We start from the raw sequence: 22,143 nt of genomic DNA, 5'->3' as shown, positions 1-22,143 counted from the left end.
TTTTTTAAAGATTTATTTATTTATTTATTTGAGAGAGCGAGAATGAGAGAGAGAGAGAGAGCACATGAGAGAGGGGAGGGTCAGAGGGAGAAGCAGACTCCCCGCCAAGCAGGGAGCCCGATGTGGGACTCGATCCCGGGACTTCAGGATCATAACCTGAGCCGAAGGCAGTCGCCCAACCAACTGAGCCACCCAGGCGCCCCAAATGATGTATTGATTTTGAACTGTTTTTCCATTAAGGCTGCTAGTCTTAAGCATCAAGAGAACTTTGTTTCTTTTTGACATATTAGTGAATAATACGCATTGCCCAGTTGAAAAGTTGTATTTATGTGTGAGCCTCCTGGGTACTGATTTTCACTGCATTACAATAAATGCAAGTAGCTATCTTTCTGGAGCCATAGATAAGAGAGTAGTGTATAGTGAGGGATCTTTTGTACCAGTTAATACTCTTACATGATAAATATGTTTGATTTGGCACCTAATGATTTGATAGATATTCCTTCGGTTTTTCCTACAAATATAGTAGATATTTCTTAATGAGATGGGGAAAAAATAGCTAAAAGTATCCATTTTAATTGGTAATTTACATATAAAGAACAAAATCTATTTGATTCTGTGATCTTGTATCCTGGCTTAATTTTTGTCAAGGGAGAGGGGGGCCTGTGTTTGAGAGCCTCATTTTTATAGTTATTAACTTTATATACTCATTCCCTATTCAGTGATATCATGAACAATTCATTTAATGTAACAAATATTTATGGAGTGCCTATTTTGCACATAGCACTGTTCTCAGCCCTGTGGAATATACGAAGAAGTAGAACATAAGAGCATACGATATTTGCCTTTGAAGATATGTATTTGGGAAGTTAATACATAAAAGTAATTTGGGGCAATTAAATAATGATTTGAGTTTAAGAACCATCAGAAGGTATTATATACTTGTTAGATAGTATTTACAGGTATATATGGTGCTTTTGTCTTATAAGACTTACAGGAAAGAGAGATGACTGAGTTGATTGGGGAAAATGGGAACTGATGTGGGAACTGAAAATGGGAATCCTTTAAGGATTAGTAGCAATGCTTGCAAAGAGACATCCAAGCAAAACATTCCATGCAATGAAGGAATCCCATGAACAAAGGCACAGATGTGGGAAGCATTATGGAAGAAGGAGAAAGCAGAGTTTAATCTAATCTGGTAAAGACCAAGGAGATATAAAAGGAGAATAGTGGTTCTCCCACCTTCTGGATGCATGTTCCCCTTCCTGGCCTCCTTGTATGGTGTGGTTGGGCCTGGGACTAATTCTGACTAGTGAACTGAAAGCTACATCACCTCTGGGCCAGACCATTTAATTGCTGATTTGAGATTCTACAGTCTCTTGCTCCTTTTGGCACAGTGGCCACGTTCAAGACGGTGTCAGCTATATGAGCCTGTGTCCTTGAGTGACTTAGCAGACCCCTCTTGCCAAGCTGTCATAGTGTTGATAAGAAATAAAATGCTTGTTAAGCCACTGAGATTTAGGAATTGATCGTTAACCACAGCACATATAACCCTATCCTGACTGATACAGAGGTGAATAGCAAACTAAGTTGGTTAAGGACATTTGGTGGAAATAATAGGGGAAAAGAAGTTTTTAACCACATGTTCTAAAAACCTAACGTTTTTAAGAAACAAGCTCCAGTCATTCCCAGATTTTCAAGTAGAAGATTCCACTAAGGCAGAGAAACATAAACTAATGTGTTACATTAGATATAAAACGCCAATTTCAGAACTTGAGAATGTAATAAAACAATCTTGAAAACAGCAAGATCTAGACAAAGGAGGGTTATCTAGACAAAAGGTTGTCACTGTATAAAATAATCAAATATATTGTTTTCAGTTAGTTACCTCTATCAACATTTATTAAAATTACCTGAATTCTTATTTTTTTCTTCCATCCTTTCTCTGGTTATAACTTGATTCATTGGTGACTTATGCATTATTTAGGTAATTTGCATTTTTACCTTTTTTTTAAAGATATCCAGGATTATATTTCATATTTTCCTATACTCATCTGTTTTTTTCCCCCTCATAAACACATTTTCAGGTCACATTGAAGTAGTGAAATTACTTGTGGCACATGGAGCTGAAGTGACATGCAAGGATAAGAAGTCTTATACACCTCTTCATGCAGCAGCCTCTAGTGGAATGATCAGCGTAGTCAAGTACCTTCTGGATCTTGGAGTTGATGTAGGTATATAGATTGAGCAATATAAATGGAGGCATTTTATATGTGATTTCATTGCTGGCAGAAGTTATTCTAATTTTAAAGATGATTTTATTTTATTTTTTTAAAGATTTATTTATTTATTTATTTGACAGCAAAAGAGAGACAGCAAGAGCAGGAACACAAGCAGTGGGAGTGGGAGAGGGAGAAGCAGGCTTCCCGCTGAGCAGGGAGCCCGATGCAGGGCTCGATGCCAGGACCCTGGGATCATGACCTGAGCCAAAGGCAGACACTTAACGACTGAGCCACCCAGGCGCCCCTTAAAGATAATTTTATATAATAATATTTTTATCTTTTAATTAGATATTTGTAGTCCTTTACATAATATATATCACACTAATATCTGATCATGTAATTAGTCAAAGTATATTAAGAGGTAAAGGATATTTCAAAGATGAATGAATGACACAGGTTTTTCTTCTTCATCACTGTCCAAGCCCTGTAGCTCCATTTTAGCTGATCAGATACACTTGGGTTATTTTTCCTAAGTGGCTACGTTACTGTTAGTATTATTTGCTCAGTCTAATACTCCCTTTAAGTGACTATAACAGTTCACATTACAGGATATTGGCAAGAGCTAGGCAGGAAAACCAGAGGCTTCTTGCCCATCAACTGTAAGTGTTCCTTACTGTATAAATTTGTATGGTTAGGAGGGTTGCTACTTTATGTTTGATTTCTGAATTGAGATAGCTAAGAATACCTCACTTTCACAGGCCATCCTTTAAGCACTTGTGCTTTTATGCCCCTCTTCATATATTTACTCTTATTTTAGGTACAGTTCTGACAGACTTATCTGGTTCTTCAAAACAGATTAAAAAGAGCAAATTAGAAGGAGAGAGGGTTAGGCTCTGCTAGAAGGAGGGCTTTAGATCAGCTGCAAAAACAAACAAAAGGGTAAGTAGTAATCTGGTTGGATAAAGAATGCGAGGCAGAATTGTAGAGCTGAATAGACTCTTAATTTAAGGATTATATGAAGCACTTTGCCTAAAGCAAACAAGTAGTTACTGAAAATGTCGGGATTGTGAGATGTTACAAAAATCCAAACGTTGTTAGGGAGGGTCTTGTAGAGTGCAAGTAGATAGAAGTTTTATTTCTCAGCAGTTCCTCTAGCTCTGTTTCGCCAGAGTAGCATAATGCCTTACAGTACCCCTGATCTAGATAAATGAGGCATCTTGTTTCTGACTACTGTTTCACATCCATTTTGGTGAGTTTTTTAAATTTGTCTTATTGACAGTAAAGTAACATTTGTAAACTGTGGTGACAGATAGTTCTTTGGAATAAATGGTCAGACTCAAGAGCCGTTTACTGATATGTGGCCTCCAGTTGCATGATTTATTAGTTTCCCAGGGCTTCCGTAACAAATTACCATAAAGTGAGTGACTTAAAACAACAAATTTAATCTCTCAAAGTTCTGGAGACTCTGAGGGAGAATCTATTCCGTCTCCTAACTTTTGGTGGTGAAGTGTAGGTACTTTGACTAAAGTTAAGTGTTATCTTTTCACTTTATCCAATTTCTGTTACCAGGGATTTCAGAAAAGAAAATGTTAAAATATAGTTGTGATAAGTTGAGGCCAACTTCAGAGTTAGAGGGCACAGTCTCCAAACAAGGCTGCCCTTATTTCTGATCAACTACAAGTTTGGGGCGTTCCCCAAAATCACCTTAGGGTTTGATAAGTCACCAGAGTGATTCAAAAAGGGCGCCTGGGTGGCTCAGTTGGTTGGGTGACTGCCTTCAGCTCAGGTCATGGTCCTGGAGTCCCGGGATCAGGTCCCGCATCGGGCTGCCTGCTCAGCAGGGAGTCTGCTTCTCCCTCTGACCCTCTTCCCTCTCGTGCTATCTCTCATTCTCTCTCTCAAATAAAAATAAAATCTTTAAAAAAAAAAAAAGGATTCAAAAAATTCACTGAAGGGGCGCCTAGGTGGTTCAGTCAGTTTCCAATTCTTGATTTGGGCTCAGGTCTTGATCTCAGAGTTGTGAGTTCAAGCCCCACATTGGCCCCATGCTGGGCATGGAGCCTACTTAAAACAAAAACAAAAACAAACTCACTGACAACTATTACACTCATGGTTTATTATACAAAAAAGATACAAATTAAGATCAGCCAAAGGAAGAGACACATAGGGCAGAGTCCAGGAGTATTCTAAACAGAAAGCATTCATTGTTCTCTCCCCATGGAGTTGGGACTCCTTACTCTCCTAGCATCAGCGTGTGACAGTATGCACATAGTATTGCCAAACAGGAAAGCTCATGTGAGCTTTGTTTTCAGAGTTTTTATTGGGGCTCCCTTACATAGGTGTGATTGATTTTTTTTAATTTATTTTTTTAAATTTTTATTTATTTTTTAAGATTTTATTTGAGAAAGAGAGTGAGCAAGAGAGAGAGCACAGGAGCAGAGGGAGAGGGAGAAGCAGACTCCCCACTGAGCAGGGATGCTGGGCTCTATCCCAGGACCCTAGGATCATGACCTGAGCCAAAGGCAGATGCTTAACTAACTGAACCACCCAGGCACCCCATAGGTGTGATTGATTGATCGATCACTTGCCCACATGGTTGATTTCAGTCTCCAAGTGCACTGATAACTGAGGGCTCCAAAGCCCACACCCTAAATCACATAGTTAGTTTATGTGGCATTGGCACATCCTACCCCTAGACCATTGGCTACGTCCATTCCTACTCTAAGATCCATTGTAGCCAGCTTCCACCCGAAACGAGGACACTCCTATCAAGTATGCCATAGATTACCTCCCAGAAGATAAGGGCAAGGGCTAGACATCTCCTTGGGCAAAGGTCACATTCTTTATGTAAAAGTCATGTAAACTTTAAAGTATTCACCCATTTTATTTATTAGAAACAGAATGAAAAGAGAAACTTGCTCAAGAATTATTTCTCAGTATGGAGAGCACATTCATTCGGGTAAAATGTTGACATGTAAGGCTGGAAAATATCTAGAGCCCAACTTTGTTGCAGAAATGAAATAGAAAAAGATGCCACTCATTTTTTTAAAATCCTTTTACTTCATTACCAACTTTAATCTTTCGTCACTGCAAATGTAAAGGCTGAAAATAAGCATGTTATTCATTATATCTCAGAATTTTCAGTTTGTGCTCATTTGTCATGATTTTTAGAGTTAATTCTTATAACTGTACCTTACTTTGAAGACCTTTAAAAATACATTATTTTGTTTTCATTTTCTTAAAATTTCTCTCTTGGAATCATTCAGTTTTGTCATGAAGTAGACATTGCATGTGTAAATTATATTCCCTGAATGTACAAAATCTATTTGACACCAAAATGCTGTTGTTAATGTTATTTTAAAAGAACTTTAGAGGGTGCCTGGGTGGCTCAGTTGGTTAAGCGACTGCCTTCGGCTCAGGTCATGATCCTGGAGTCCCGGATCGAGTCCCGCATCGGGCTCCCTGCTCAGCGGGGAGTCTGCTTCTCCCTCTGACCCTCTTCCCTCTTGTGCTTTCTGTCATTCTCTCTCTCTGAAATAAATAAAATCTTAAAAAAAAAAAGAACTTTAGAATTATAAGCCTTATCTGTGTATTTAGCCCTGTTTCTCACTTTATTAACTTGATTGCAACCCCAACATCGCTAAAATAACTCATTCTTGGGGCGCCTGGGTGGCTCAGTCGTTAAGCGTCTGCCTTCGGCTCAGGTCATGATCCCAGAGTCCTGGGATCGAGCCCCGCATCAGGCTCCCTGCTCCGCGGGAAGCCTGCTTCTCCCTCTCACACTCCCTCTGCTTGTGTTTCCTTTCTCGCTGTGTCTCTCTCTGTCAAATAAATAAATAAAATTAAAAAAAAAATAAAATAAAATAACTCTCATTCTTGTAGCAAGTAGCAAGACTACTTTAACATTGAGATTTTTTTCTTCCTATAGATGAATGAACCAAATGCCTATGGAAATACACCTCTTCATGTAGCCTGCTATAATGGACAAGATGTTGTAGTGAATGAACTTATAGACTGTGGTGCTAATGTAAATCAAAAGAATGAAAAAGGATTTACTCCTTTGCACTTTGCTGCTGCATCAACACATGGAGCATTGTGTTTAGAGCTTCTAGTAGGCAATGGGGCCGATGTCAACATGAAGGTATGAAATAAAATCAGAATCCATACTGTAGTATTTAGGAGTTTGCTGTTTAAAACAGTATCAGTAACAGATACCATTCAGCAATAAAAAGGAACAAATTACTGATAGACACAAGAACACAGGTGAATCTTTAAAAAGTCTTACACAAGAATATACATATTATTCCCATTTATAGATGGTTTTAGAACAGATGAAATTCCATTTATATGGGGTTCCAGATTCTATAGTTGGAAAAAAAAAACAGTTGCCTCTGTGAGGAAGGATTGATGAAAACGGGATATAGCAGAACTTGCTGGGGTGGTGGTAATATTCTATATTTTGACAGGCTTTGTGTTATATAAATAAGCATTTGTCAAAACTCATGAAATGGTACATTTAAGATTTGTACACTTCATTGCATGTATATTTTCCCTTAGGAGGTAACAAACAAAAGTGATGTTGAACACTCGTTTATGATAAGCATACCAAAGTGTTTAGAGATAATATGTAGTCATATCTTCAACTTTTGAAAAACATCAAATGGGTGGATGGCTGGATGGAGAGATTGATATATGATGATGTGCGTATAGTAAAATGTTAGTGATAGAATCCAGGTGGTATGTATATGGGTGTTCATAGTAATCCTTTTAACTTTTCTGTTTTGAAGTTTTTTTTAATTTTATAAAAATTGAAAGACCACTATCAATGTGTTACATATAAAGAATAGTTTTTTGTTGTTTTTTGGTTACATTCACATTCAGGAATGAGCATTTGAATTTTAGAAATACGTGAAAATTCTGGAACCAAAATAAATGTTCTTTCACTATATAATTCTGTGAAAAAGCACATGCAGCCACACTTTTGAACACTACTTTATAATGTGTAATCATCATTTTGATTTTTCTAAGATGCTTTCACTGATTGTTTCTGTATTAATTCGTCAATTCATTCTTTGAGTATTTGCCAGTCTATATCTTGTGTTATAAAGAAAAGAAAACCACAAATAAAATTGAACTGTTTAGTAAAAACATTTAACCTTAAAATGTGTTTTTCAGAGCTTTAATTACTTAAGCTTTCAGCTTCTTTTGTGGGTATCATGAGCCAGTCTTCAGATTGGTAAAGAAAGGGAGTCCATTTTCTTGTATTTCTTAACTTTAGAGAGACTTTTAGTGATGTTGCTGACCCTGATAGCTGTAGTAGCAGCAAGTCCATCTATAATTAGTCATTGCTCTAAATTGCTCTCTCTCAGCTACAGGAAGAATTTATAGTTATCATACTCAAGGAAGGAAAGGGCATGAAGTATCATAAAGAACTCCTATTATATGATTATGTTTAAAATGCCTTTTCTAAGAATATACATTTAAACCTTCGAGTTCTGGGCGCCTGGGTGGCTCAGTTGGTTAAGCGACTGCCTTCGGCTCAGGTCATGATCCTGGAGTCCCAGGATCGAGTCCCACATCGGACTCCCTGCTCAGCAGGGAGTCTGCTTCTCCCTCTGACCCTCTTCCCTCTCATGCTCTCTCTCCCATTCTCTCTCTCTCAAATAAATAAATAAAATCTTTAAAAAAAAAATAAAGCTTCCAGTTCTCAGTCAAATCACCTACTGAAGTTTTTTTTTAATAGTTTAAATAATTACTAAAAATTTATTGATAATAAATTTGAACTCTTCAGTTTGATTTGAAGAATTCCTGCTCTTTGGATAATCGGGGAATACAACAATATTTAAACTCTTGTGAAGAAAAGAAATTTGTTACTTGTTTCCTCAAAGGCCTAGTGATATTTTATAATGAAGATTAGATCTTAACATTTCTCAAAAGATCATAACCAAATTTTTTTTAGTCTCTATGAGAACTGTTTATGATCAAGGGACTGTAGTTACATCATTGTTGTGTGTTAAATACTAAGTATCATGGCTTACCTATAACATTAGCTGTGACACATGTTTTAGTTTCTATAGTGCTGTCTTGGGTAATAATTAGGCTTTTTATTTTATTTTTTTTTCTTAAATTTTATTTATTTATTTGAGGGAGAGAATGAGAGAGAGAGAGAGAGAGAGCACATGAGAGAGGGGAGGGTCAGAGGGAGAAGCAGACTCCCCACTGAGCAGGGAGCCCGATGTGGGACTCGATCCCGGGACTCCAGGGTCATGACCTGAGCCGAAGGCAGTCGCCCAACCAACTGAGCCACCCAGGCGCCCTAGGCTTTTTATTTTTATACAGTGCCATTTAGACATGAATATTTAATATAATTTGATGATAGATTGTTTGATTCATATGTGAGTGCCTACATAGCTGACTCCAGTGGCTAAGTAGATTTGAAGGGAACAAGCCAATGATGTTGGTTTAGAAATAGATTTCCTAAAAAGTTGCCTTAGTCTTGCCTGGGGATATATGACATCCCATTTATATGAGGTTGTCCAATTATCTTATAGCCAAGTTCCTTTGGAACACAGTTCCCATGATGTTAATGACTTCTAAGGTACATTTCAGCTCTGAAATTAATAAAAATTATTAATAACTGTGTTTTCAACAAGTAAGAATATATATTCACTCAAGAATCTTCATTCCTGACACCTGTGTATCCTATATTTATCAAATCAGTGCCTATCAAATTGTTGCTTGCTTAAGGAGCTAATAAGGCTTTGACACTTGCCTTATAAAAAAATTATACTTGTAACCCTCATGTTCTCCTTATCAAGTCATCTCTTTCTCCCTGCTTCATCTTTTTCTTCTATGTCATTTTCCATTTTGGTGTTTCTGTCCCTGATCAAGTTGTGGATGACTAGAAATTGGAATGTGAATTTAGGCTTGAAATTACTCATTTATTTATATGTTTTTAAATTGGCTGTCTTACAAAGTACTACATAGAGATAAAGTGAATGAAGTTTTAAAAAGCAATATAGGTCTGGTTTTTATAACCTTGCTTATTAACATGAGCCCTACTGCATTGATTGTATCACTTAAATGCACATCTTTTCCCACTTCACCTTATTCTTAATAAATTTTGGTCAGATAAAATACCCCAAATAATTTGATTTAAAGTTTAAACATAAAAAGTAATGCTTACTTGTTGCTATTTATGGTCACCTGTGAACACAGCTCTTAGAATTTTGGTGGATCTTAATTTTTGCTTGAAACTCCAAATTTGATCTAAAATTAAGGTGACTTAAAAAAAAAATCTACCCATTGTCTCCCCAGTGCAGAGAGAAGTAAATGTCCTCTTCCCCCTTCTAACATGTCTTAAGGTGGACTTTTCAGTTGGTAATCTGAATCTTTGGGAGTGGTTTGTTTGTTTGTTTGTTTCTTTTAGTATATTTGGAATACTTTTTATGATCAGTAAGTATGTAGAAAGTAAAAATATCAATCCATTGCCACCTGTAGAACTCCACTTACTAGCTATGAGACTTGGTTACATTTCTTAACCCCTTGGCCTATTAAGATAGGGTCAATAGTATATATGTCATAGGGTTTTGAAAAGCAAATGACTAATATATATGAAATGTTTTAAAACTGCTTGGAACATAGTACTTACTATGTATATAAATGTTAGCTATAATTATCACATTTCATCATTTTATGAACTCAAATTTATATTACAGTTTAGTTTTTATTTTTACTTTTTTTTATCTGTAAGGTAAAAGATTAACATTAAAGAATCAAGGTATGTTAGGGAACATTTTGAAAAAACATTACAAACTGGAATCCCTTTATTAAAATGCTTTTGTGCTTTTTTTTTTTTCTGGTTGAAAAAATAACTGCTACATAGATAAGAACACCAAATACAGTAAGAGACTATAATAGACTATAACAGACACTGGTATATCATATGGGTGTTTTACAAAGATTAGTATATTCTGTACAGCAGGACTGTGAGGCACAGGTAATATCATATCCATTGAGTGAAGGCTCAAGAAGATAGACAGCTTCTCCTAATTGTTTCTGTGGTAACTGGCAGAACTAGGATTCAGCTCAGGTCATTCTGACTCCAGAGCCTACCTTGTTTGTTCGCTTGGGTTTGTTTGTTTTGGTTTGCTTTGGTTTGTTTTCCCTCCTGTGTACACACTGCTTCTGAAGGTTTAAAAATTCTGAGATAAATTGCCAATTGGATAGTTTGCTTGAAAAAATTAATATAAAATTATGGAATCAAATACATTGCTAGGTAATTATGAAGTTCGTCTAACACTCCACTATTATAACATGAGAATTTTTTTTTTTAAAGATTTATTTGACAAAGACAGTGAGAGAGGGAACACAAGCGGGGGAGTGGGAGAGGGAGAAGCAGGCTCCCCGCGGAGCAGGGAGCCTGATGTGGGCCTCAATCCCAGAACCCTGGGATCATGACCTGAGCCGAAAGCAGAAGCTTAATGACTGAGCCACCCAGGCGCCCCGACATGAGAATTTCTTAAGATCTGCATTATAGTTTTAGTATAAACTTAGGACACTTGTCACATTTCAGTTTTAAGTATATGTACACAGAAGATATTGTGAATATTGCTGAGGGATTAGGAATTGCAAAATAGACTCTTTCCTTTATAATGGTCACATTGTATGTTTTGACAAAGTCCTTTAGAATTTCAGAGTTTATACATTAAATACACACATGCCCAGCCAGTATAATTATTTATTTTAATTTGAGGAAAAAGCTAACAATATTTATTATAAATAATTATAAACAAATTAAAATATGAAGTTTTTAAAGTGAATTATAGTGGTTGAAGTTAATGCTAACATTCACTTTTTCTTGGTTGTTGAGGGATTCAGTGTTTCTTAGAATGAAAGAATTGTAGCAATGTGAAATTTTTGAAAGGTGGGAAACATCCCAGTTGTACCACTACTGACTATGTGACCTTGGTTAAATCATTAATATCCTTGTGCTTCAGTTTTCCCGCCTCTGTAATAGGAATGATACTAAGATTACACTGTATACCTACCGTGCAGAGCTTTTTGTAAACCATAGGCATTGAGGGGTTTTTTTTTGTATATTTGTGCTTTATAATATCCGTACTTAAAGAAAAAATTCCTAATTTTGAACAGCTGTTTTACCTACATAGGATTGAGCTAAACTTAATGCTTGTTAATAGTAGTTTTACAAGGTGAAGATTCAAAATAAAACTAAGGGTTACATATGACAGATATAACAATAATTTTAAATCTTTCTTATTTGATTATTTCAGAGCAAGGATGGGAAAACCCCACTGCACATGACTGCCCTCCACGGTAGATTCTCCAGATCACAAACCATTATCCAGAGTGGTAAAAAGTATTTCTGTTTGTTTTTTTTCTTAAATGTAATAAAAACATCCACAAAATGAATGGTATTGAGGAATTGCTATAGCTGTCTATATATTTTTAATATTTGATTTCAGATATTACAAAAATCAAATAATAAAGAGTACAAAATGCCACGTATATGTATCTTTTACAATTTGTTTTTCATTTATTTTTGTTTTATTTCACCTGAATTATAAGTACAATTTCTCCAGCAGTTGGTGTGGGCTTTCTTTAAGCATTGCTAAATAGAAAACGTTGCCTTTCCACCACAGTTGGTATTTGTATTATACATCAACACAACTCTGTTGCATTTATCGTTTTTCCCCTTTTGGGTATTTTGAACTATTTTTAGGACTTTCATTTATTTTCGGAACCTGTATTCTTTTGCATTTGAATTAGTACTAGGCAAGCTAAACCTTTAAATACTCTTAGGTACGTTACTTTAGTGTTTCCCAAGCCATATTCCAGGGAACTGTTTGTTAGTAGTCCTTGTTGTTGTTATGGTTTTGCAAGGAAAAAGTAGTAGTTTCGTGATCAAATAATTCCTGAAGCATTGCATGCAATCTTGATGACACATTGTGTGTGTGCATTAAAGCTCTGAAATCTTGCTCTAAAGAAATATGTTTAATTTTGTTTTAATATAGTGGTTTCCAAACTTATTAGACCCCAGAACCCTTTCATCATTTTAAAATCTGTTAAAAGCTTATGCTTAGTTGACAAAATTGTTTTTAAGTGTAAAGTCTGTAACCTCAGTGCCTGGCCCATTAAATGTCCTGTGAGTGAAACCTAGTTAAATCACTATATCCATTAGTTTATGCTTGAATAGTGTTTTATGGTACTTTCCATGTAATAAATTTGACTTGATCTTAATATAGTCCAGTATCTGATAGTACATTATTTATTGCAGGAGCTGTAATTGACTGTGAGGATAAGAATGGAAACACCCCTTTGCACATAGCAGCAAGGTACGGCCATGAGCTGCTAATCAACACTCTTATTACAAGTGGTGCTGACACTGCAAAGTAAGTACTTACCACAGTGTTGAGGGCTGTGCCGACAGGGAAACACAGATGGAAGTGAATTGCAGTTTTCTAGAGATTTCAAGTAGGAGTATGGATTTTGTGCCCACTGTGGTACTAATTGCTTGAGCTTTTTCCTATTTGTGTGGATGATGTGCTAGAATAGATATTTAATGTGATTTCATTTGGTAAGCCAGCGTAGTATATTCTTGTATTTTTTTTAACCCCAGTGAATTCTAGATTATGAATAATACACAGTTTTAGTCAGAGCTTTACATTGTTGTGATCTATTTATTAAAAGTAAATAAAAGACCCAAAAATGTTTATATACTGAATGCTTTTCTTTTTCATTCAAATAATACTATCTGTAGATTTTTTGCCTCCTGCTTTGGTCAAAAGAGCTTACTTTGTCTATTTTATGCATTAAACTTTCTCTGTCAAGATTTTGTTTGAAGGATGGATTCTCTTGCGTGCTCTGCAGAAGTAAACACCCTACTTAATTTGATGGTTATCATTCCTATGTGTGTCTTTCTATTTTTATTACATTTATTACGTTTATTAGATATATTCATTAACATGTTTTAAACCTTTTAAACTTTCTGTAAATGTGATGCTACTGTACACTTTTTTTGCAACCTCTTTGATTTAGCCATGTAGATATAGATTTGGACTTTTTTTCACATCTCTACAAATACCTGTAGTTCATTCATTTTATAAAATTTAATTATTGTATAAAGATTTCATAGTTTATTTATTCTACTTATTTGCAAACATAAGTTGCTTCCAATTTTACAAAATTTCCTGCAGTGAGCATTCTTGAACATTTTGTGTTGTGGTAATGATTCTCACTGGCGAGGCGGGGGGGAATGGATTTCACACCCTAGGCAAATGTCCAGAGACATTTTTGGTTGTCATGTTTTGGGAGGAGGGTGTTACTGGCATCTGGTTTGGATAGAGCCCAGGGGCACTGCTGAACATCCTGCATGCACAGGAAGGCCACCCTGCCCCCAGTAGAGTCCATCATGACAGTAGTGCCAAGGTTGAAAATTCTCCTGGAGGAAAACTGCTGGATAATAAATAAGCTATGGTCACCTTCAGCCTTTTGCCACATTGCTCTCCAAAATGTTAAAGGTTTTGACTCATCTAATTATCTTTCCACTTTAACTAGTTTCTTTGTAATTTATTCAAATGATTGTATTATCTTGATTGTAATGCAGTTACTGTCCTGCTTATACTTCAGGCGTGGCATACATGGAATGTTCCCCCTCCATTTGGCAGCCTTAAGTGGTTTTTCAGATTGCTGCAGGAAACTTCTTTCTTCTGGTAAGTGGAACCATTGTAGACTGAGTCTTCTTTTAAAGCCCCCCACATTTTAATACAGTCTCTTTATCCTGCTTTTCCAAAATCACTTGTAGATATGTCCAAGTGTGAATCATTTATTAAGTCCTCTTAGAAGATGTTGGGTCTTTTTTAATTTTAAGATGCAGTTTTGGGGCGCCTGGGTGGCTCAGTTGTTAAGGCTCAGGTCATGATCCCAGGGTCCTGGGATGGAGCCCCACATTGGACTTTCTGCTCAGTGGGAGCCTACTTCTCCCTCTCCCCCTGCTTGTGTTCCCTCTCTCGCTGTATCTCTCTCTGTCAAATAAATAAATAAAATCTTTTTTTTTTAAAGCACTTTTATCTTCAGATCTGGGAAAGATTTTATTTTTCCAGGATTTCCTTCCTTATTGTCTACTTTGAATAATTTTGTGCCTATTTGTAATTCAGTTTTGTTTGAGATTGGGGGGCATGTGATACTTGACATTTCTTGACATAGTACTTTAATATGAAGTAACTTACCTATGATACTATATAAGATGTATTCATTCTTACAGGTTTTGATATAGATACCCCAGATGATTTTGGCAGGACCTGTCTACACGCAGCTGCAGCTGGAGGGTATGTTAACAAAATTTTTACTTTTTTAAGAAGAAGGTAGCTGGTCATGTCAATTTTTCTCTTATTTTAGTTTCTCTTTATTAGTTCTGGGCTGCCTCAAAAAGAAAACAAACCATAATAGGAGTGGTTTGGGAGAAGAAAGTCCAGAGTAGTAGAAATTGCTTTTTCTAAATCCTCTTCCACCTAAGTCATAAATTATGAGTGGGAGGAGAGATGGAACAAAACTGTAAAAGGAAGCGTTGTGGGGGAGGTGGAGCAAAACTATAAAAGGAAGTATTGCTTTTTATGAGAGAAAATTATTTCTGGGTAAATGAAAGGAATATATGTCCTCAAATGAGAGCAACAAAACATTACGGATGTTCTGAGTAATACTAATGTTCTTGGAGAAGGTGTTTAGGGTTTTTTATTCATAATTTTAGGGGAAAAAAAGGTCAGTGGCTTGTTTATGTCTTGCGTCTACTCAGGACCAATATCTAGGAAAAAGAAAATTTTGGAGATTGAAAAATTTTGGACGGTTTTAAATACTGCTGCTAGGGTAGGCTCTTGGTTTGAATAAACAACAACCTTCAGTTAAAACTTGTGGTCTCTGAAGCATGCTGCTAATCTAATGTTTCTGATCAGCTAGATCCTAAATCTAAAATAAGCCATTTAATTCATGGTGACTTAATCAAAAACATCATTTGCAAGAATTTTATTACTAATAATCATTCTTTAAAAATTCCCAGTGGTTTCAGAGGACAAATATATTGAATCAAGACTCTCACTAGGCCAGTCTCAGATGCAAAGATGGATTGTGAACATATGACTGGGTCCTCTTGTTCTTCCAAGGTCACCAAAGAACCTTCCAGTTAAAACCTAGCTTCCATATTCCTGGCCTCCAGAGGGAGGGACAAAAGACAGCACAACTATCTGAACACGTGGCAGTCACAGTTTCTAGTGTAACATAGTAGTGTTCAGGTTTTTGAAAATTAAACTATAGAAAGACGCATGCATGTACAGTACTCTCCTATCATTTTAACTAAGGATACATCTAAGCAATTATAGTATAGAAGATAAGGGAAGGCAAATTGGAACATTTTCAGGTGTGATTTTTTTAACCCATTTTCTTTTAATTTAGTATTAAAAATCATTTAAATTTAAACATTCTATTAAAAGTCTCTTGTTTGAGGTTTGTTTTAAAGGTTCCTAAAACCTCTTAGGAAGTCTTTTTTTTTTTTTTTTAAGATTTTATTTATTTGAGATAGAGCGTGAGCATTAAGGGGGCCAGAGAGCAGGAAGGGGGAGGGAGAAGCAGACTCCCCACTGAGCAGGGAGCCCAAGGACTCGGGCTGGATCCCAGGACCCATGAGATCATGACCTGAGCCTAAGGCAGCCACTTAACCGACTCTCAGGAACTCTTTTACAAATGTGAACTGTCTTTTAAATAGTGACAACATGACTCATTTGTTATTTCCTAGCAACATGCCAATATGTATATACATAAATTCTTAAAATATACGATGAATTTTAATGTTTTATTTTTTATAAAACATAAGTCATGTCATTTTATTCACTTTGTCTTCATTTGAAAACATGCTTTGATACTTATTTAAACTACCAATTTTGTTTAAGAAATTATTGACAGTTAAGTCTAACTGTATTTTCCCTGAATAGGAATTTGGAGTGCCTAAACCTTCTGCTGAATACTGGTGCAGACTTCAACAAAAAGGACAAATTTGGGAGGTAGGCTGTGATGCCATTCCTCTGTAGAACCTAATTAATGTTTTTTACTTAATGACTTGCATGACATTCTAAGTGGCTTCTGAGAATTAACAGTTCAGCATCTTTTGCATTGTGATCATGATTCACTGAGAGGCCTAAATAAGTCAGTAACTTTTAAATATTCATTTTTACCCACAGTTTTCTTCCGCTTGGGCCCCTGCCACAGCCCCAGGCTGCCAGCCACAGCTTTACCTTAAAAGCACCTCTGTATCTCTTGATATCATTCTTCCTCCTCCCATATTAATCCATGGAAATGTAAAACCCCGTGGCGCCTCTGTTCCTTCAAGAAGAAACTCAGAAGACCTAGAACTCAGCAGTACAGGTCTCCTTGCCCCCAAGTCATTTCATTGTCAGAGATTCTACTGCCCATATTTGGTTACAGAGCACTAGAAATAGGAAGGAAATAGGTAACAAATATATATGAAATTTTTGTTCTCCCCTCCTATAACTCCCCACATATACATAAGCACATAACAACACATCCGCATACACCCCTTGGTATGACCGGTAGGAAAATACCTGTGAAGTGACAGAATCCCTTTATAGTCTTTTAGCCAATCCTCATTATCACTGCGACTAGCATTTATGGTAGCAGTACTTAAAGCCACCAGTATCTACTAAGTTACTTAGAGTAGGAATTGACCCAGCATGTGCTAAAACCATACAGGAAAGGATTGAAGACAGTTTGAATTGGTTTACTATGGACTCTGAGAAATAAACTGAGAGTCTAGAGGGGAGGGGGGTGGGGGTGATGGGTTAGCCTGGTGACGGGTATTAAAGAGGGCATGTTCTACATGGAGCCCTGGGTGTTATACGCAAACAATGAATCATGGAACACTACATCAAAAACTAATGATGTGTAATGTATGGTGATTAACATAACATAATAAAAAAATTTAAAAAAATAGAGGTGGCAATGTGAGCAAAATTGTGGGTCATGAGTTTGAGAATTACATCAAAGTGTATGACAAGAAAGGGTGTGTGTGTCAGAAGGAAATGTGTGGATGTATGTTCAGTGCATGTGATGGGGTCACTGCAGAAGTAAACAGAATTATGTATGGTAGGGAATCAGAAATGCATATAAGAAAAAAACTATTTGACCTCGTAATTACTTTGAGGAATAGACTGCTCTCATAAGCCCACTAATAAAAGGAACTAATGACCTACAAAATCAAAAGTCACTTTGTTTGGCTTTGCAATGCAATATTTTTATAGTTAATTGATTTTTATAATTGTACTTTAATCCATCTTATATTAGTTACTTTGTAGCACTTGAAGCATTTTTTACTACAAATAGCAGAGAGGGCTTCTGAAGCGTATTCTGAGTTTAGAAGCTTGAAAGTAATTCAGGGTTAATTGTATTTCTTAAAATGCCATTACTATACTATACTGTTATCCCATAAAGTAAAATAATGTTTTACTATCGTTTCACTAGGTAAATGTTTTAGAAGAAGTTATACCATGAAGACCCTAGACTTAATTTACCTTAACTTTTCTGTTTTCTTCTCCTTCTCCATATTTTTTTAATGAAAAGTCATGGAATTGTTACAGAGTTGCAATTCAAAGACAGGGACTCCTAATTTTAGTAACATTCTGTTGTAATTCAATAACTGGGAAGAAACCGGCTGTAAATATTCAGTCTTTAGAAATTAAAAACAGTACTCTAACTCTTCTGAATAGTGAACAATCTTCAAAACTGCAATTTTTGCTTGAGAAACCTCTTATTACTATGCAGCTTTACTGTATGGTTGGTAGAATAGGGCATTCTATTTAATGCTTCTATATTTCTCTTAGCCTTTATTCCTCTCCTGAGACATGAATAGAAGCTTCTACCTCCGTACTGTGAAACATTTTTATTAGTATAAGGGAAGCTTGTTAAAATTGAAGTTTTACAGAGTTTCTGAGCAGAATATGAAGGTGTCTATAATTCACTCAGAAGACTAGAATTGTCACTGTGGGGGGACCGTGAAATAATTTAACTGTTTCTATCATAATTTCCTATTCTTAGAAGTTCTTTCCCACCTTACTTTCTCGTACTAGCTTTCTGTCCAGCCCTCCAGAAGACTTAGTATATGGTAGAAATTAATCTCAGGTTCATTGTAAATACAGTATTTGTAATTGGGTCAAGTAAGAGTCAGGTGTGCTCTTGTTTACTGGTATATGTCCCTGGCTTTTATTTTTCTTATATTAACTTGGGCACCAAAGATCTCCGCTGCACTATGCTGCTGCCAACTGCAATTACCAGTGCCTGTTTGCTCTTGTGGGATCAGGAGCAAGTGTGAATGACCTTGATGAAAGAGGATGCACACCCCTGCACTATGCAGCAACATCAGACACAGATGGCAAGTAAGTATCATGTGGTGAGAATGAAGGATTGTTTCTATAAACCAACATTTGCCATGTTTTTATTGCAAATTTATGTTTTCTTTTTATACTTTTTGTGGTATTTTCTTGAGTCTAGTGTGGGAAATAAATTGGTTTCATAATTATTCCTAAATCATAGCTTACTACCTATTTCTGCTCAGCAACCTGCCTTATTGACTGATATGGTAGAAGAAAGATAAAGACCTCTTCTTGTCCTCCCTGCCAAAAGCACATCTTAATATCACTTTCATGTTTTTTCCCTCTGACTTCTCAGAGGCAACAGTCTTGAGTTTATCATAGGGAAAGGGACAGAGAAGAGACAGGGACCGTGCCAATGGAGATGGGGCAGAGATTGGAACACCAGTATCCGTCAGAGGTAGAGAGTTTATATTTGTAAGAGAGTCTTATAAAGAAAAAAAAAAAAAGAGAGTCTTATAAATTGGTACCCAAAAAGGGAATAACCAAACTGGCAGAATCTGGCACTTGTTGGTTCTAAATATTGCTTAAATAAGTAAATGAGATAATGGAATAATATTGGCTAAGAATGCCTGAATAACAAAAGAATAAGAGATGTGTAAATTATTTTTATAATTAATATTCACCTAAAGTTGATCAGAACCATTTATAGTACCTTAATATATATATAAATAAATTCATTGGAGACAGATCTTCAGTCTGTGGTATTCACCATGTCTGAGTCAGTTAAGAGCAAAAATACCCTTAGGGGAAAAACAAAGAGTGGTTTGTAGGGGAGGATTTTATAAAAAATGCTTCAAGGAAGTTTTAATTAACATAGAACTATTTCTTTGGTTTTAAATATTTGCTTTTTACCCTCAAAAAGCATAACGATATATATATATATATATAATAATTATAAATTCTGTAACTAATATCAAAGCCATTTCTATCAGAAGCACTTTGTTATGTTGGATTCGTAGCTAAAACTCTAATCTCAAAAGTGCTAGTAAAGTCTACTTTTTGTTTACTAAAATAGATCACTTTCTACAATTTCATATATACCCAGAATCGTTAGGTATAGATAGATTTTGGGAGAAGTGAAGTTATTTGAAGTATGTTTTTATAGATAGTGGCTCTTCAAGGAAAATCCATGGTAAAGACTTTGTAAATAAGAAAATATTTTGGTGGGGTGCTTGGGTGGCTCAGTTGATTAAGCATCTGCCTTCGGCTCAGGTCATGATCCCAGGACCCTGGGATCAAGCCCCACATCGCAGTGGGCTCCCTGCACAGCAGAGAGCCTGCTTTTTCCTCTGCCTGCCTCTCCGCCTGTTTGTGCGCTCTCTCTCTCTGGGTGTCAAATAAGTAAAATCTTATTTTAAAAAATGTTGGTAAACTTGGGTAAGTAGATCATCCTCTGGTGTATAAATTTTGTAACTTCAGGGTTTGATTTATAGATTTTCTTAAAATAGGTTATACCTAAAATGAGCATATCACCACCAATAATCCTTTACCACTGTTCCCACACACTAGTTATTAGGTGTCACTCAACGGGATCTACATAAATTCTGCTGAGAGGTCACTCACATAAACACACACACGTGCTCATAGAGATTACCCAAGTTCCTCCTGCCCTTAGACAATTACATTAGATCTGAATTCTTATGCAAAAATCAAGAGAATAATGATGTTCAACCCATACTGTTTGGGATTTGTGGTTTTGTTTTAAACCCACCTACTTTTTTTGTAGAAGGGTATTAGTACTGAAGTGATATAAATCAGTTCTCTCACCTAATATAAACTGTTTTGAGTAATAGTCTAGTGATATTTATTACTTAAACATTTAATTCTAGGTATCTACACAAGCAGCCTGATGGACTAGAAAGAACATGAGCTTTGGGATCCAAAAGACCCAGTTTAAATCTTGGGGTTTCTATATTATACCCCTTTGAGCTTGAGCAGGTGATGGCCAAGCAAAATCTTTATCTGTAAAATTAGAAAAAAATGTACTTAGAATTGTGGGAAAAACTGAGATTATGTGTGTAAAACAATCTAGCACTTTTTTTTTTTCTTTAAGATTTACTTTAGAGAAAGAATGAGGGGAGGAGCAAATGGAGAGAATCTTCAAGCAGACTCCCCGCTGAACATGGAGTCCAACACAGGGCTGGATCTCATGATGAGATCATGACCTGAGCTGAAACCAGGAGTTGGATGCCTAACTGACCAGCCACCCAGGTGCCCCTCTAGCACTGTTTCTTAGAGCCTCTATTTCTTTAAAGTATCAGAATCCCAGAGGTCCTATCTAATGCCATCATTTATTGTCTCAGTGATTTGTTCCTGAGAACTTTCTGGAAGCTATAAGCTACGGTAATCATTTTAGGATACCAGAGGCATCCTTTCAATAAATGATTGTTTTGGAGGCTTAAGCAGTAGCATTGTAACATTGATAAAACGTTTGGGCACCTGGGTGTCTCAGTTGGTTAAGCATCTGACTCTCGATTTCGGCTGTGGTCATGATCTCAGGGTTGTGAGATCAAGCCCTGTGTGGAGCTTCATGCTGGGCATGGAGCACACTTAAGATTCTCCTGTCCCTCTTTCCTTCCCTATCCCCAGAAAAAACAAAAAAATGTTGATTTATTTTTCTAAGTTACACTGATTTAATTCCCAGGTATAAAAGTTAGATAATAAAAGAATCTGGCATGATACTTCTGGCAAAGGAAATGTGAAATATTTTCTAAAGAAAGACACAAAATCCCCATAACTTCAAGTTACTCTTATTCAGTAATGTGTATTTGTGGTTTGTTTTTTTAATGATCATTTACTAATCCCCTGTCAGCATCCCCAGGGAAAGTTGTTTATATTTTGGAATTTTTGACACTCTGACATTGGTTTTTCTGCTATTCCAGAGTGACATATAAGTAATTATAACTCTCTCTTCTGCCTTGCATCCCTTGGTCTTCACTTTGAGTAAATGTTGGAAAAATACATGAAATCTTTCCTGACTCATTCTACTTATTCTTCTAGTGACTCCCATTATTCTAGTGCCTGCATTCTTTTTTTTTTTTTTTAATGAATTTATTTATTTTAGAGAGCACGAGCGGGAGGGGCAGAGGGAGAGGGAGAGAGAATCTCAAGCAGACTCTGTGCTGAGTACGGAGCCTACTGTGGGGCTCCATCTCATGACCATGGATCACGACCTAAGCCAAAACCAAGAGTCAGATGCTTAACTAACTGCACCACTCAGGCACCCTGGTGCCTGCATTCTTCATAAACAGTCATGACTCAGATACATAGTCACAAGAAACATGTTTAATGTGTTAAATATTAATAAATAAAATTTTCTTTGCCAGTTCAAAAGAAATAGGGCTGGCTTTGAGCAAGATGGTTAAGGATCTCCCCTATACCCATGTGTGTGTATAAGAGGAGAAGACTGGGGTGGTTTTTTTTTTTTGATTATACATAAAGAAGAAATCCTTCTCATGCCTATTCTCCTAAGA

At 36.3% G+C, this 22,143-nt stretch overlaps 1 protein-coding gene across 8 annotated transcripts in view; it reads left to right on the top strand.

The window, feature by feature from the left end:
* The window catches only part of ANKRD28 (ankyrin repeat domain 28), a 209,888-nt gene that overhangs the window by 139,724 nt on the left and 48,021 nt on the right, over positions 1 to 22,143 (top strand). For all 8 annotated transcript variants that reach the window (XR_012380635.1, XR_012380634.1, XM_073900380.1 and 5 more), the window contains 8 exons: positions 2,085 to 2,227; positions 6,148 to 6,360; positions 11,513 to 11,591; positions 12,517 to 12,631; positions 13,869 to 13,951; positions 14,503 to 14,566; positions 16,220 to 16,288; positions 18,533 to 18,673. Coding sequence is in view for 6 of the 8 variants with exons in the window: in XM_073900380.1 (XP_073756481.1) it covers positions 2,085 to 2,227; positions 6,148 to 6,360; positions 11,513 to 11,591; positions 12,517 to 12,631; positions 13,869 to 13,951; positions 14,503 to 14,566; positions 16,220 to 16,288; positions 18,533 to 18,673 (907 nt within the window). In the remaining 2 variants the exon portion in view is untranslated. The remainder of the gene's footprint in view (positions 1 to 2,084; positions 2,228 to 6,147; positions 6,361 to 11,512; positions 11,592 to 12,516; positions 12,632 to 13,868; positions 13,952 to 14,502; positions 14,567 to 16,219; positions 16,289 to 18,532; positions 18,674 to 22,143) is intronic.

Source organism: Callorhinus ursinus, unplaced genomic scaffold (genome assembly GCF_003265705.2).
Source record: "Callorhinus ursinus isolate GAN/ISIS: 27379988/994484 unplaced genomic scaffold, GSC_fseal_2.0 scaffold1, whole genome shotgun sequence".
Lineage (NCBI taxonomy): Eukaryota > Metazoa > Chordata > Mammalia > Carnivora > Otariidae > Callorhinus > Callorhinus ursinus.
The sequence above is the reverse complement of the archived record's forward strand: the minus strand, read 5'-3'. Positions and strand labels throughout refer to the sequence as shown.